The sequence below is a fragment of the Pelecanus crispus genome, chromosome Z, assembly GCF_030463565.1.
Source record: "Pelecanus crispus isolate bPelCri1 chromosome Z, bPelCri1.pri, whole genome shotgun sequence".
NCBI classification, from domain to species: Eukaryota; Metazoa; Chordata; class Aves; order Pelecaniformes; family Pelecanidae; genus Pelecanus; species Pelecanus crispus.
The window spans coordinates 4,538,971-4,554,403 of NC_134676.1; the positions used below are offsets into that span (position 1 = coordinate 4,538,971).

Here is a 15,433-nt window from a genome sequence, read left to right on the forward strand (position 1 = left end):
TGCTCAGGCAGTTTGTCTGCGCTAAGTATTTGACTCAGAGAAGATGTCTTAGAAACCTGGTGCCCTCTTTTCCCATGCAATTGATGAAGCGCCCTTAGGAGTTCTGTTATCAGCTCTTTATCATAGACTTTTAACCTTGGCCTGTGTAGCAACAGACATACTATAAAATAAGCATTATATTTATTTTTTTCTTATTGCAGAGAACCAGCAAGAATAATGAAAGTGGAATCTCAAAAGTTTTCTGCGTATGTGTCTTGTACCCGAGACATCAAGATCATATGATCTTGATCATTGATAAAACTGCCTGCAAAGATAAAACTTTCCCGATGGGAAATTAAATTTATTAAGGCAGGTTCTAATCATGGTGTTGACTACTCTTGTGTGTTTTTTTTAAAAGTACATACATGTTACATGTTCTGTCTGTAACCAGAAGGGCTCAACATAAAATCATGATGACAGTCAGATAGTTGTTATTGTCTAACAAGAGAAAAGCTTCTGTATTGGACATTTGCTAAGAAATAGCTCAGCAAACTTGCTTGTGGAGCAAAATACAGCACTTGCAGCTCAACCTAAGGAGAAGTACTAGTTTCTAAAGGCAGCTTTTTTTTTTTTTTTTTAGCCAGGTGACTTGCACATGACCTCACTATTTTCTTCCCCAGTGCCTTTACCCTTTGAATGCTGGCTTCTAATTTGGGCTGAGTCTCCTTTTGTGCGACACAGAAGCTTGCTGTAGAAAAACGGCTTGACCATCCCCTTTGCAAGAGGAAGGAGTAACCCTTCGGGGTGCTGAATATCCTTGAGCCCTGAGAGCTTCCAGGCTAAATCCACACTGGCACGCAGGCAGTCGACCACCGAATAACCTAAGAGTCGGGACACCTGAATTGTGTTGTGGGCTGGATCACCGTAGATCTCGCTAACAAAAATAAAATTCACAATATCCACTTTCGCAGAGCTTTTTGAGCTTTACAGTCGGAGCACTGTATCCTGGCTTAGTAGTATTGTATTTATTTTTACTTGAACAGCGCCATTGGTGTCGATGGGACTTGCCGAAATGTGCTTGCTGAGGCCTTGAACCAGCAATACCAGACCTAACGATCCTCTTCCCAACAGTCTTAGTTGTTTAGAGAATTTTTTGACGCGCACAAATAAAGGCACTTAAAAAACAAATAGCACCTGATTTCCATATAGAGAGTCTTTGGGAAAATACCACCCCATCAATTATGCATTTTTTTAAACACTGCCTTTTATTTCTCTGTCTGAGGGGGCCCATTTAATACTGCGAGTAATGTTCTGAGTAATACCGGGCTTGGCACAAATGAGGCGCTTAACTGAGTTCCTTATTTTTATTATCCATTGTCTGCTAACCGGTTTTTTGTTGTTTCATTTATTTGCCTTTTCCCTAGGGAAGGAAGGATGGCAGCTCGGCGCGCGCTGAAAGCTGTCTTGGTGGATCTCAGCGGCACGCTTCACATTGAAGACTCAGCTGTGCCAGGCGCGCAGGAAGCTCTTAAAAGGCAAGCTCCCTTTTTCGATTTCCTCTGATAGGTTATGTCAGCGCTCTTTGCACCAAGACGCTTCTTTAAGGAAGCAGGCCTGAAGCTTCTGCCTTTTTACGCTGTCGTGGTTAAGCAAATACGCACCCGAATTCTGCTTTTATTTACGCCCGTATTAATACCAAGAGAAGTCAGCAAAGGGCCTAGATATTGAAAAGGTGCCACGTATCACCTGAGGCCCCGCAGCATTCCTAAGTTGCTCTCTAGGTCTTTTCTGAGCCTTTTCTAGATAGAAAAAGGCAATGTTCAGAGTGTTTCTGGTAATTCTCGTGGGGCTATAGCCTTAGCCAAAGTGGAAAGTGGTTAAGTTAATCTGAATTATCCCACGTACATCAAAGTCATTTCAGCTGAGCTGTTCCTCGGTGCTTTGTTTAACTACAGGAACCTGATTGTCTGAGCCCTTAGGTCTGTGGTGAGCTAAAGTGGGGTGACAGCGAGAATAACTTGGCCTAGTGAGCAAGGCATCCTTTGCAGAGTTCTCATTTCATTTGGTCTTTCAGCCAAGGCTTTGCTTTATTATTTTTAAAGTTTCTTTCTACTCGGTAAACAAGCTCAGTCATTTTTTTAGTTTGAGAAACAGTTGATAATACAGCTCATCTTTTGTAGGAATTTCAACACGTTAATAAACAGGACAGTTAAGTACCTCTTTGTCTTCTGATGAAAGTGTGCCTAAAGAAACTGAAGCACAGTAAAATGACTTAATCTGGCCGAGTCGGTGGCAAAACGGGATACGCGACCCCAGGGATCTTTGTACTGTGTTATGGAACTGTTTTCCTGGAGAAGATGTCTTGCAATGGGTGAAGAAAGACACAAAGTGATTATCTGCTATCATGGTCTTAAGGTGCTGGGGCGGTAAGAATCAGGAGAGGAATAGGGCTGAATTCAGGACGAGAAGTTTTTACTGGAGTTGTATTGGCTGCTTAGATTTTTATAAAGCTGGACTGTTGCTCAGAGGAAAAGTTCACAGAGGGATTAGGAAACTCTGCATTTCTTTTCACAAATAATTCTGTGGAAATAATTATTTCCTAAAGATGTAAAACTGCAAGGAAGTAAAAACTGCTAAAGCATTGGCTACTCATTTGTTACCCATTCATTCTCTGGACCTTGTCTGCCTGGTGTTTCATGCTGCAGGGAAAACTTGGGCCAGGTGAGAGTCAGCATTCTCGAAAATCTCTGTATATATAAAAAAGTGATACTGTTGAGAAGAGCTCAGTACCTGTCCTGTCACTGCTCACCTCCAAACCCCCAGGCAGTAGACTGGACAGGTGTCATTTCACTGCCAAAACCAGCCGGTCTTTCTGATTTCGAGGTTTGAAAAAAGTATCTTCTCATGCTCTTTTCTGCTAATCCATGTCATTGTCCTTCCTGAAGAGATGCTGAAACGATTGGCCTGCCACTTGCTTAGGGAACAAATGGATCGATGCCATTTTTAGGGTTACTTCTCAGCCTTGAGGTCCCTAGGAAAAAAAAAAAAAAAAGATTAATTTTTATTTTATTAGCAACCAGAGGACTTTTTTTACCAGTTCATACTTGTGAAGGGTCAGTGTATCTGATAAACAAGAGAAATAAGTGGCAGGTGCAAGCAAGTCTCCAGCATTGACCAACTTTATTCTGCTGTTCTCCATGCAGTCCTGATGCCAGTGTTTGTTTCTATAGCAACAAACAGAGAAAGTGATGGTGGGGGAATAATTAACGGGAACACCGTTGAAATTGTCACTTAAAATTATTTAATTGTTTGGTAGCATGTACTGTCAGGGTAGGGCAATAATGTGGTTTTATGTGATGTCGGTGTTCCTCAGGAAAGGGTGAAATGGCTGCAAAAGCTGACGTAAAATCGCCGCACAGGTAACACAGGGTCCTAGAGCTTCCTGCATCTCTGAATGAGCCACAGCTGCTGTGAAATTCAGCCGGCATGTGGAGTTCAATATATTAATTTAGCAACAAGCTTCTTTTGTTTGTTTATTTTGGATCAGGATGCTTTTGATCCAGAATACAGGGCTGATTTATTTATTATCTAGTTTGAATTTCATTCAACTAGTTGTTGTTGGTCATAGATGTGTTTGCTACTACTGTGAAGGTGGAGTTTGGAATCGCCATTTTCCTCCAGACTTTTCCCGGTAGAAGCAAATCGGGGGAGACTTGGTCTTGTTCTGGTAGCTGTAATTCTTGCCATCTGTTTCACATCGCCCTCCAGTCCACAGAAGCCAACAACCTCATGGTTCTTGTGTGGCACCAGTACTCTGGGATGTATACAGTCTCTTCATCTGTGGCTTTTAGACAAACGGTCCTTTTTCAGTCCCAAAGAGACGTAAATAGAAGGATGCTGTGGCCAATTTGCCTTTGCTCTTCATCCATCAGGCTGCGCAGCGCTCCGGTTACCATTCGATTCGTGACGAACACAACGAAGGAGTGCAAGAGAGACCTGCTGGAGAGGCTGACGAAACTGGGGTTTGACATTGCAGAAAATGAGATCTTCACGTCTCTGACAGCAGCCAGAAATCTTCTGGAGCAAAGGCAGGTGCGGCCTCTCCTCTTGGTGGACGATAAGGCCCTGCCTGATTTCACAGGTGAGGCGGTCACAGAACAGCATGGGGGACGTTACTAAACAGCTAAGGAAACATAGTGTTCTCCCTTTTGTAGAATGACAATTGTATATATGCCATTAGCCATGATGAAGCCTGAAATGTGGAGCTCTCCAGCGTCATAAAGGTCTTTTCTTCTTTTTAAATTAACATTGAACAGTCTGAAGTCATAGCTTCTTGAGGAGTAGTGGAAATGGCAGCCAAAGCCATCAGATAGTCAGGAATTCAGGTAAAACTCAATACTTTTTATTAATTTTCAGTGTAAGAAACCAGTAATACTCATCACTAGATCATTGGAGATTTATTGCACCTACCAGTGCTGATGTGTTTTATAGTAAGGAGGTGTCAGTTTGTTGGAAATCCGGTTTCCCTCAGGTATTGTACAGAGGTTTTGCTCATAAAGAGCTGAAAAGCCAGTGTGTAGGCACACGCAGGAGGCTGTTTCTCTCTTAATAGATTACTATTAAATGTAAAATCTCCAGGTAGTTATTGTTACTTATCTTGTATTGAACATCTAGGTCTCACTCTGCGTGCTTTGATGCCTTAATTGGTGACAGAACGTTCATCACCCTGATTTCTCTAGATTGTCATCTCTAAAGATCTGGTTAAAACTTGATTTACTTTCAGATGTTCCCATTTCCCTCCCTCAACAATAAGAGGAGTAGAAGATGATGTATTCTAACCTGGACATGTCTGGCAGGTGCCTGAAGCTAGGCCAGTTAGTCCTTGAGTTAACCACGTCATTTTTTCAAGAGTAGTGAAGATACCCACATTTTTAACGTACTCAGAGTTGAAACCATATATTGTATATTCAGGCTTTCATTTTAAGTCAAGGCAGCAAAATGTGGATGCCTTCCCACTGCTCCCTGCCTTACGAACTGAAATCCTTATGGCTGTGTAATTTAAGTGTGTTCTAATCTTGCTAGGAGCTAGATGTTTCCTGTTAAATTTTAGTGCCATAGTGTAGTCAGTAATCTTCGGAAAGATAAGTGTTCAGGAGAAAAGCCTTTGTGGGCTCCGAGAGCAATGAAACCTGATAATCTGTTCCACCTAACGTCGTATCCAGAGAAATACGCCCCTAGCAATATTCTGTATTTGCGTTCTCAGGAAGGCTTTCTTGGGTCAGAAACAGCAGAGACAGCAGCTATTTCACCAAAGGTGCTTAAATCAGTGTAACCTCCATGTATTTGGGATCTTTCCATCAGTTTTACAGTAGCTGATGCGAATTTTGTAACAGATGGCAAAGATGGAGGTATCAGTGGAGTACATTGGTGGCATTTTCTGCGTTGCTTAGATGTGGAATGGAGTGCCTCGTTTCTTTTTGCTGCAAGCGGTGTTGCTCATATTCTCTCAGTGCTGCTCTTGAAACATTTAAGTACAACAGAGAATGTTTTAAATTCTGTTAATGGCTGCTACTGAACTATTCTTGGCTAATCTCTCCATAAAGTTGGTCACAGATGGATGAATGTAATCCATTCTTGGTTAAAGGACCCAGATGCTTTTGGAGGGTGTCACAAATCCACGTAGCATCTCCGAGTGTACATTTTGCCGTCTGAGCTAACTGAAGGACGTGTGGCAGGAGACGTCAGCCAGCAGGCTGCGATGACGCTCTCTGGAGACCCAGGAGCTCTAGTTATCCCAGTAAAGGTGTAGAGGAAATGCTGCGTGAAGGCGGAACAACACCCTCAGCAAGTGCAGGGTGCAGCTGGTACTTAACCTGGCCTAAATAAACCGCTCTGGTACTCCTGTTTCTCCTGTAGATGCTACTCTGCTTCTGTTGCTGGCTCTGTTCAGAGGTGGCACTGCCATGTAAAAACAGTCACGCTGCTCCGGAACAGTGCAGGACAGAGGAGGTGCAAGCTGGTCTCGAGGGGACTAATCCACATTAAAAAAAAAAAAAAAGACCTTCCAGAAGAGCCAAAAGTAATTTAGTGTAACAACTTGTCAGTCACGCTGCAATACCATTTTTGCCATCATAACCAGACTGATACGCAGAACAACAGTCAGGCTTTTTACCTGAAGTGGAGTTTTCTGTGACTAGAGGGAACAGAAAAACTGGATGGAATTCACTAGTCTTCCTGCTTTACTGTCTTACAAAGCAGATCAATATATGTAGAAAGAGATTCTTAGATAACAAAAAGTCGTTCAGTTAAAAAAAGTGATTTGTGCGGTCTGCTGCATTTCAGTGCAGGCAGTGAGAGAATCACTGTTCAACAGTCGCTGTTAAGACTATCCAGCTGCAGAGTTGTGCTTGTCGTGAAGGATGGCAGAGTCTGGATAGATCGACACCTTTTCCACAGATGCTTTCCTCATTTCTAAAAGACGTAAAACTAGTCCATGTGATGTGTCTGGCTCAGAAGATGCTCGTTTTTGCTGTGAAGTGAATTAATTGCACTCGTTGACTTGGGTACTGCTTAAGTACAAATAAAATTCTGTTCGCTCAGAGTCGTCTTTTGGTTTTCCAGGGATAGCCACTGATGACCCCAATGCAGTGGTGGTAGGACTGGCTCCTGAGCGCTTTCACTATGAGATGATGAACAGAGCGTTTCGGTAAGTCAGCCCTTTCTGGTGGCTTTTTGAATGGTGGCTGTCTTGTGCTGGGCTCTGTACCTCTCCGTAGGCGAGGAAATCCTTCTCGTGTGGGAAGAAGAGGGTGGTAGCAATATCACCGTTACATCGCGTGATTATGGTGTCTGCCTCTGTGTCTGAGTGCGAGCCACTAACTGGGTGGATTTGGGACCTCAACCGTGAACTTCAGGCAGTCCAGCCCTGGTTTCCATAGCTTTCAGTCTGTAAATAAACTATAGAAGTACGGTCACGGTTGTCATTGAGGTGAAAAAGTTAGCAATGCTTCAAGAGGTAATACACAAAAACAAGGATGTTGGGAAGTATTCGGGAGATGGCTTCTATGTTTGAACCTCAGCCTTCAGAGCTCAAATATTATGGGGAAGGAAATCCAGTATTTAGGGCAGATTATTCCTTACCTACCTAGTGCAGGATTTCTAGCAATTTCTTCTGAAGCTTCTTGTGTTCAGGAGTAGCCAGCACAATGCGCTGGGCTAGATGATCTATGGATCTGATCCGGTCTGTCTTATTTCTAAAGCTCTTCGTTTTGTGTGTTGATTAAGGGGTAAATCAAATAAAATTTATCTGTGACTGTACAGGAGCCAAGATGCAATAGTGTGTGCAGAGGTGCGTAGCCGTGTGTCCTTCTCTCTAGTTCTAGCTCAGCACAGCACTCTTGATTTTAATATTAAAAAAAACCCCACCCCTTTAGCTTCAAAGACTTGAACGTGAACCTGTTGCTGAGTTTAGCCCCGCTGATGTGCCTTTTGTCTGTTGTGAAATGCGCAGAGAAAGGTCGTCTGAACGTCCCACCTACCCTGCCCCCCGACCGAGCCTGCTGTGCCTGCGTTTCACTTCGCTGGGAGCTCTCTGAACCCGCTGTCCTCCAGCAGCGGTTTCGGCCGAGCTGATCAGCCTGGCCTCGTAACAGCACCCTGTGTTAACACCTGTGCTGGGGGCGTATTTCTCTGGATACGACGTTAGGTGGAACAGATTGTCAGGTTTCATTGCTCTCGGAGCCCACAAAGGCTTTTCTCCTGAACACTTATCTTTCCGAAGATTACTGACTACACTATGGCACTAAAATTTAACAGGAAACATCTAGCACGAGTGTTAACCCCCCGCCGGCAGCTGGTAACCAGCTTTAGAGCTATCTCAGAGCTAAAGAGGACATAGAATCATCGAATCGTTTAGGTTGGAAAAGGCCTTTAAGATCATCCAGTCCAACCATTAACCCAACACTGCCAAGTCCACCACTAAACCAGTTCTCGTAACACCCTGGATAACTCCCTGCTGTGCTATGATACGTGTGATGAGTCCTTTCCACTCTTTGCTCAGGGGATGATGGCTACCGTGCAATTTTTCACCTTGGAATTTGAAAAAAAACCTGATCTCAGAACACCTTAATCTGTCTTTATAACCACTAAATCCGAAGAGGGAGTATTAATTACTGCTCACCAGTATCTTACGGAGGCTCCTTGGAGTAGGAAGCCAACGCTGTCCTTATCTGCCTGCCAGTTCTATGTTATAAGAACATGTATCGACCCAAACCGATTCTCTGGCAGCCTCATTAGTGCGTGTTGCCAATGGCATTGATTTTAGAGTTTTACAGCGCGCTCATGAGCGGACTCTCATTTCACAGCTGCAAGGACTTAACCCGTTCTGTATTCCAGTGCTTACAGAATTTTATTTATTGATATTTCTCTCGTGAATATAGTAACCGATGAATAATATCATTAGCTGCTTCGGGCTGGAGATCTGGACACTTAAAACAAGAAACCAGGCATCACGTGCAGAGTCCCTGAGGGACCTCAGGCTTCCCCAGGCCAGCAGACGCAGGAACTGGCGGAACTGGCCCTGTGGAGGTGGGCGAGCTTATCCCAGGCTGGATTTGGGCTTTTTGCATTAAACACAGAACTGGATGCTTGCTCTGGTGATGGAAGGAAGGTGCTGAAGGCCAAATCCAGTCCCCTGCAGTGGGCGCGGCATGGCCTTGCTGCCCAAGGGAGACAACGTATTCAAGGGGGTAGCGTGGAGTCCGCGCTGCCGGAGCATCCTGTATCCAGTGCTGCCTGGGTGGTGCGGCCCAGCACTGAGCAAGGCTGAGTCCTTCAGCTCGCCTTGTGACAGATGCGTTCCCAGCCGCTTGGCTGACTTGTCTGCCGCGAGGAAGATTTCATCCTCTGTGAATCTGTCCTGGATTTGCCCAGTGTTTTCCTGGTCCCGTGTTTCAGGCTGGGCAGAGGCCCTAGGGTGGGCTCTGTCTGACTTTAACATCCCACTGATTTGTTCTGGGTTCTTCTCCCAGTCCTCTACTGAGGGTAAACTCTTTTGCTGGCGTCAGTTTTGTTTGGTCTAATGGAAATATTAATTACTGGCCGCATTCCCTTCTTCTCGAGCCTTATGCTGTGTCCTTTGCTTTATTCCTTGTCCTTTACTGCTCAGATAATTAAGTCACTTGGGATTTGCATACTGCTCATAGCAAAACTTTAAGGTGAATCTGATTAAATGCAGATATCTACAGTGCCGATGCCTGTGTCTGAGCTGGTGACCTGGGCTCCTGCGGGAGAGAGGAGGCGCTTGTGAGGCATCGTTCATTTTTCCCCTAGTAGCGCTTAAAATAGGGCAGTTGAACTGTGCCCTAGAAGTGCTTTTTTTCCTCTCCACTGACTGTGAAGAGCCCAGGCTGGCTAATTACCTGGTAGGCAACTGCTGGGTTGATATCCAGCATTAGGTTAGGTAAATCTAACGCGATACGAGTCCCAAAACGAGATAGAGAGAGTACAGCCGTTCTCTAGGCACCATTTGAAATGACTGAGACTAAATTTCTCTTTTTGTATACATGGGATTTTGATGCCACATTTAAAAGAATGCTCTCAGGTGAGATCTTTCCTGCAAACTGCTGAACGTAAGTGGTTGTGGTGCTGCCGTCAAATTAAATTTTTCTGTATCCTAGAGGCATCCTCCCATCGTGAACATACCTGGCTGCTCACAGACCCACACGTCAGCTCTCTTCTTGTTGAGCTTGCTTTTGGAACGCATTGATTCAATAGAAATGCTTTGTGATAATTAAGTGGAATGAAATATTAATCATTTATGTACTGCTCAGAGTACCCAGGCTGCTCTGCAAGCACATGGGAAGGAGCAGACGTCCTCCAAGGAGCGTACAATTCACCTCAGCCAGCATCTCTGAGCAGAGCTCCAGAAAGGCAGTGAAGGGGCAAAGCAAGATTTTGTTTGTTTTCTTAAAGGCTCTTTTTTTTTTTTTTTTTGTAAATCAGGTGGGGTTAAGGGGAAAAGAAATCCTCCTTTCTGCCTCGAAAATAACAGCTGATGTTTCTCCTTTATCCCCCAGCTTTGCTAGTTACATTCCTACCTGTTGTGATAAAGATTGGAGTTGCCTGCAGTACCTGAAGAAGGTGCTGTAAAATCAAAGGGGAATTTTTTGGCAGTCGTTACCTTGACTTTTTATAGCCGCTGTCTGGAGGGCTTTTGTTGCACTGAACCTGAGGCTGGGGAGCGGGAGGACTGCAAAAACGTCACTGTGCTTGGTAGGGCCGGGAGGATTCCTCTAGCGCAGCAGCTACGCAGGCTTCCCTTTGCTGCAGGACAGGTGGCTGCTGTGTCTGCTGTAGGGAAAAACTACCGGGCAGGTAATACAGAATCATAGAATCACAGAATCGTTTAGGTTGGAAAAGACCTTTAAGATCATCCAGTCCAACCATTAACCTAACACTGCCAAGTCCACCACTAAACCAGTTAAGGGGAGAGCAATAATTAATTCCACGTTTCCTGGCTTGGTGGCTGGATTATTTTTTAATGAAAGTAAAACTAGGAATCATTAAGGTTGGAAAGGACCTCTGAGATCATCAGTCCAACCATCAACCCAACACCCCCATGCCCACTAAACCATGTCCCCAAGTGCCACGTCTGCCCGTTTTTTGAACACTTCCAGGGATGGGGACTCCCCCACCTCTCTGGGCAGCCTGTTCCAATGCTTGACCACTCTTTCCCTGAAGAAATTTTTCCTAATATCCAATCTAAACCTCCCCTGGCGCAGCTTGAGGCCATTTCCTCTTGTCCTATCGCTGGTTACTTGGGAGAAGAGACCAACACCCACCTCCCTGCACCCTCCTGTCAGGAGCTGCAGAGCGATCAGGTCTCCCCTCAGCCTCCTCTTCTCCAGGCTGAACAATCCCAGTTCCCTCAGCCGCTCCCCATCAGCCCTGTGCTCCAGACCTTTTCACAGAAATGGAAGAATCCAAGATTAGGTCCAGGTTTCGTGGAAGCAAGCCCTCTTAAACTCCCCTCTATTACTTTGCTGCCGTGGGTCCGCTGTTCAGGCGCCGTGTGTGCTAACGAGACACGCTCCCTGCCGTAAGGCTTTTACAAGGCAAGCGTTAGACGAGAGCCCTCAAGCAGACACGAAGTGAATTGGCAGGGGTGACAAGGCAGCGAGGCTAAGGAGGCGCTGACTGAGATCGGTGGAGCAACAGCAGTGTCTTTCTTCCTCCCTTACATTTTTCCACCCGCTCCAGACAGTCCCGTGTTCTGTGCAGGTTTTTAACAGGCAGGCAGAGATGCCGTCTGCGTCTGCGGAACGCCGAGGAGGGCGCACGCTGGTGCCTCGGGGCAGAAATGGGCCCCTGGAAGGCGGGAGGATCCCAGCTGCTGGGCAGGGAGCAGTTCCCGGTCTCTCGGAGCACCGCTGCACTCGCTTCCTGAGGCTCTCCCGGGTGCTGTGCCCGGCCAAGACCCTCCTGTAACGCCGCGTTATGACCCTTAGGCTATGAGCCTTTTATTGTACTCAGAAGCGTTAGGAATCTGCTGACTTGTTGCTTTGAACTGTCTTCCACTTGGAATTTTTGGTTCCCGATAGCAAGGAGCTCAAATCCAGCTTTGTTCCTAGAAGGCTCGGTAATAGCGCTGTTAACTGGGGAATTTGGCGGGACGTGAATGCGCCGAATACCTTTGTGCTTTTTGGTGTAACTTGGTATTGCAATTCCAACGTTAAAATATAAATGAAGTTAAAATTATTGACCTTCTACCTGGAGTTCACCTGAACACCAGTCTCTGCTGGAAACACACAGCTGGCTGGCCCTTACAGGCGATACCACCAGCGCCCAGAGCTGCTGGGCTGCAGATTTCCTGGCAGCAGCACCCTGGAAGCGTTGCTGTCTTCTCAGTCCAGGCAAGGAGATGACAGCTGTGGCCATCAAACTGCTACCTACAGCCGCTGCCTGCGGTTGATGGATTTTTAAAATACTTGCGTGGGGAAATCAGATGGGTTCTAACGTTGGGATGTTTGCCTTAGTGAAAGGTGAGGCTGTTTAGAGTAGTGGAGCTAATTGCATGAGAGATACAGACAGGATTTAAAAATAGCTACCTGTTAAAATTCTCGAGATAATAAATTCTTTATTTGGGGGATTTATTTTATTAGCTGTTTCTGAGGATTTGTTTCATTAGCTGTTTCTGGGGAAAAGGAAGGCATTTTATTTAACTCTCCAACTGAATGCTAACTTGCGTGATAATTTTGGGCCTCATGAAAGTCAGTGGGAGTTTTGTCAACTTAAATGAAAGCCAGTTCAGGCCTTCAGCTGTAATTATCGTTTCTTTAATATAATTTTTGTACTTCCTTCTTCATGAATTCTTTAGGTTGATTTTGGATGGGGCTCCTCTTATAGCTATACATAAAGCCAGATATTTCAAGAAAAAAGACGGCTTGGCTCTGGGACCCGGACCTTTTGTAGCTGGGCTGGAATACGCGACGGACACCAAAGCCACAGTGGTGGGGAAGCCCGAGAGAACCTTCTTCCTAGAAGCTTTGCGAGGGACCGACTGTGCCCCGGAGGAGGCCGTCATGATTGGTGATGTACGTGGGGACCAGACACCTTATCGCCTGCCCGTTAGCGCAGCGCTCGTCTCCACTCTGTCTCGCGCCTCCCAAATGCCACCAGCGGGTCTTTCTAAAAGCACTGGGATTAAGCGAAGCGTGAAAATTGAACCCTGAAAACTTGCAGGATTTAACGGGTAGTCCACGGGGTTAGGTCTCTCGCTTCAGTCGCTATTTGATCAGGCAAAAAGCATGTAGTAAATCATTCCTGTGACAGTTGGTCTAATAGGTAGCTAAAAGATTTGACTCCGTGTTGCTGCTTTTAAGTAGCTGCTTAGTGATGTGCAAAGCAGAGAACGTCGTGAAAAACTTGTTCACAGCTAGTGCCTGTGACCACTAACCAGCTGATCTCCTGTTCTGTCCCAGGACTGCAGGGACGATGTCGGTGGTGCCCAGAACGCGGGCATGCGTGGGATTTTGGTAAGGACCGGTAAGTACTTGATGGATCGGCCGTTTTGGGAGACAGCGGTGCGTTCGGTGATCTGGCCCTGGGTACTGGCAGCCCCCGTGCCCAAAGCGAAGGTACGCTCCGAGCCCTGGGTCTAGCCCCGGTGCTTTGTGGAGGCGCGCCGTTCCTGTGGTGTCTTACACCGAGGGGCTGCTGGCAGACCCCCGCCTCCATCACCCCCTTCATTTTGGGGTGAACGCAGCAGATACATGTCCTCAGCTGCAGCGCGGCGGCCTGTCAGGCGGCAGATTGCGATTAAGTCAGGGTAGGCTGTTATATTTCATGTTTCAACAACAGGGCTGGAGCACAGACCCTGCACTGGCAGCAGGGTGATATGAAGTAATAGATGGGGGTGGCTGATCGCGTAGGCGTGAATTTTTTGCTGTAATGACTGTAAAATCCCGAGCACCGGTCAAAGAACAGAGAGAACTGTTACTGTAACATCTTAGATTGCCAAAATCAGTTACAGCAATGGAACCTCTGATCATTCAGGAACTCTGGTGACAGTCCCTAGTTATTACACTGCTAATTATGAAAGTAATTTTGCTTCGGATGGAAGCGGAACCTTAAGGGACTGATGGGTATTATCGATGTTATTGATGGTACCGTGGACTGGGTAAGGTCTTTCTGAGGTGGCAGCTGCTCATGCCACCCAGTCCATCGTGTTGCAAATGAAAGCAAGTAATCCTTTATGGTTGGCCCGGATGATCTTAAGGGTCTTTTCCAACCTAAATGATTCTATGATTCTACTCTTCCTCGTAAAACCTAGGAGGGAAAATGAGAATGTTATTATTTCAAGAACCTACAACACGAATGTCTGAATAGTCAGTGAAAGAATAGTGCCGGTACAGTAGAGTGAAACCAGTGCATAAGTAACACTAATTTTGAGCCAGAACTGCCCCTGGAGGAACCTTCAGTAAGGCTCGGTGTTTGTTTAGGGAAGACTTGTGGGATGTTTGTTGCAGGAGAACCTCAGATGGGCGTTCCTCCTACTGCGGCTGGCTGTTACCGATCCGAGGGGCTGTAATTTTCAGGGAAGAAAAAAAAATAAGGATACCCGAAGGAGCTTGGTAAATGTATCTTTTTGTTAATCTGTTACAGGTAAATATCGACCGGCAGATGAAGACAAAATCAATCCGGCTCCTTACTTAACCTGTGAGAATTTCCCAGAGGCAGTGGAACATATCCTAGAGCATTTGCTATGAGAAAGGGAATAGTTAGTTTGAAGAGCCATCAGTTCCACGTCATTTCCTTTACTCTTGCTTCAAAAATTGTCACAGGATCAACGCATGCATTGCATCAGAAACCTAGCCGTGAGCTCCTGCCACCCGAGTTGCAACGGGGCAGAGGATCGGGGGGCAGAGCCCCTTCCCTGTAGTAGTTTCACGAGGATGTGACGAGGGACTGCGGATGCCCAGCACGTGAGGCAGAAAGGCTACAACCAACCCAGCTGCTTCCCTGAGTGACACAGGGAGCATGGCAGAGAGTTCTGGTTATTTTCAGTTTTCAAGAAATAACTGATGAAAAGCCCTGCCTGGAAGGTGTCATGTTCTTCTGCTGAATAAGCTAAACCGAAAAGAAAAAAAAAAAAAAAAAAAAAATCACACTGGAAATACTCAAGTAAATAAACCTCGGGGCCTAACAGAGCCATAGTCAGCCTGTAGTGATTTCACTGAGTACGCCTCTGCTCTGCTCTAATTTAAAGGTAGAGATTAGGCACATTTAGAAGTGACTTTTAAATTAAAATATCACCATTGTTTAATAATAACTACTGTTGATATCTTTCCTCTCATTAGAACAGATCCTGGGTTTTGTTTTTCACATTTTGCATAAAACTAAAACTGTCAGCATTTTACAGATGTTTTAATTAGATGCTGTTATTAAAAAGAATGGTACAGAAACAAAAATCTGGTATTAAATGCCTTAGAGACTGTGAATTTTTGAAATTAGACTTCAGCAGGGTCCTATTAATGCTACAGTTGCAAAATTTCACTATTGTTGGGTCTTTTTGTTTCTTTTTAGTGTTACGGGAAAAATCCTTCATAAGCCATGGGGACAGATTTCGGTTTTTACACAGTTGGTTAGTAGAGCTGTAAAATGAAATTTAATTCTGTAGTACACAGTGCTTTTCCTACACGCTAAATCCACCAGTAAGAACCAACTTTGTAATGATGGTAAATAGCTTTTCTGGTCCATTTGCGAACTGTAATAATCAAAGTCCTTTACAGTTGTTTTACAGTGCTCCCGAGTGTTAAATTATTAGATTGTAATTATACATTACTGGAGTATTAACCTTATTGAAAATATAGTTTTGTGTTAATGACCCGTGCTCGTTCTTGTTAAGAAAAATCATCGGGATGAATGAACGGGAAGCTCTCCTTACGTGAAAGAT

The 15,433-nt window shown here is 45.2% G+C and overlaps 1 protein-coding gene across 1 annotated transcript; it reads left to right on the forward strand.

Annotated features, from left to right (window-relative positions):
- Positions 1-1,412: 1,412 nt before the first annotated feature.
- On the forward strand, positions 1,413-14,513 carry HDHD2 (haloacid dehalogenase like hydrolase domain containing 2). Its single transcript, XM_009479849.2, has 6 exons — positions 1,413-1,514; positions 3,912-4,120; positions 6,601-6,685; positions 12,356-12,572; positions 12,960-13,023; positions 14,143-14,513. The coding sequence occupies exons 1-6, from the start codon at positions 1,414-1,416 to the stop codon at positions 14,244-14,246; spliced, it is 780 nt and encodes a 259-aa protein (XP_009478124.1). The 5' UTR covers position 1,413; the 3' UTR covers positions 14,247-14,513.
- The last annotated feature ends 920 nt before the right edge of the window (positions 14,514-15,433 follow it).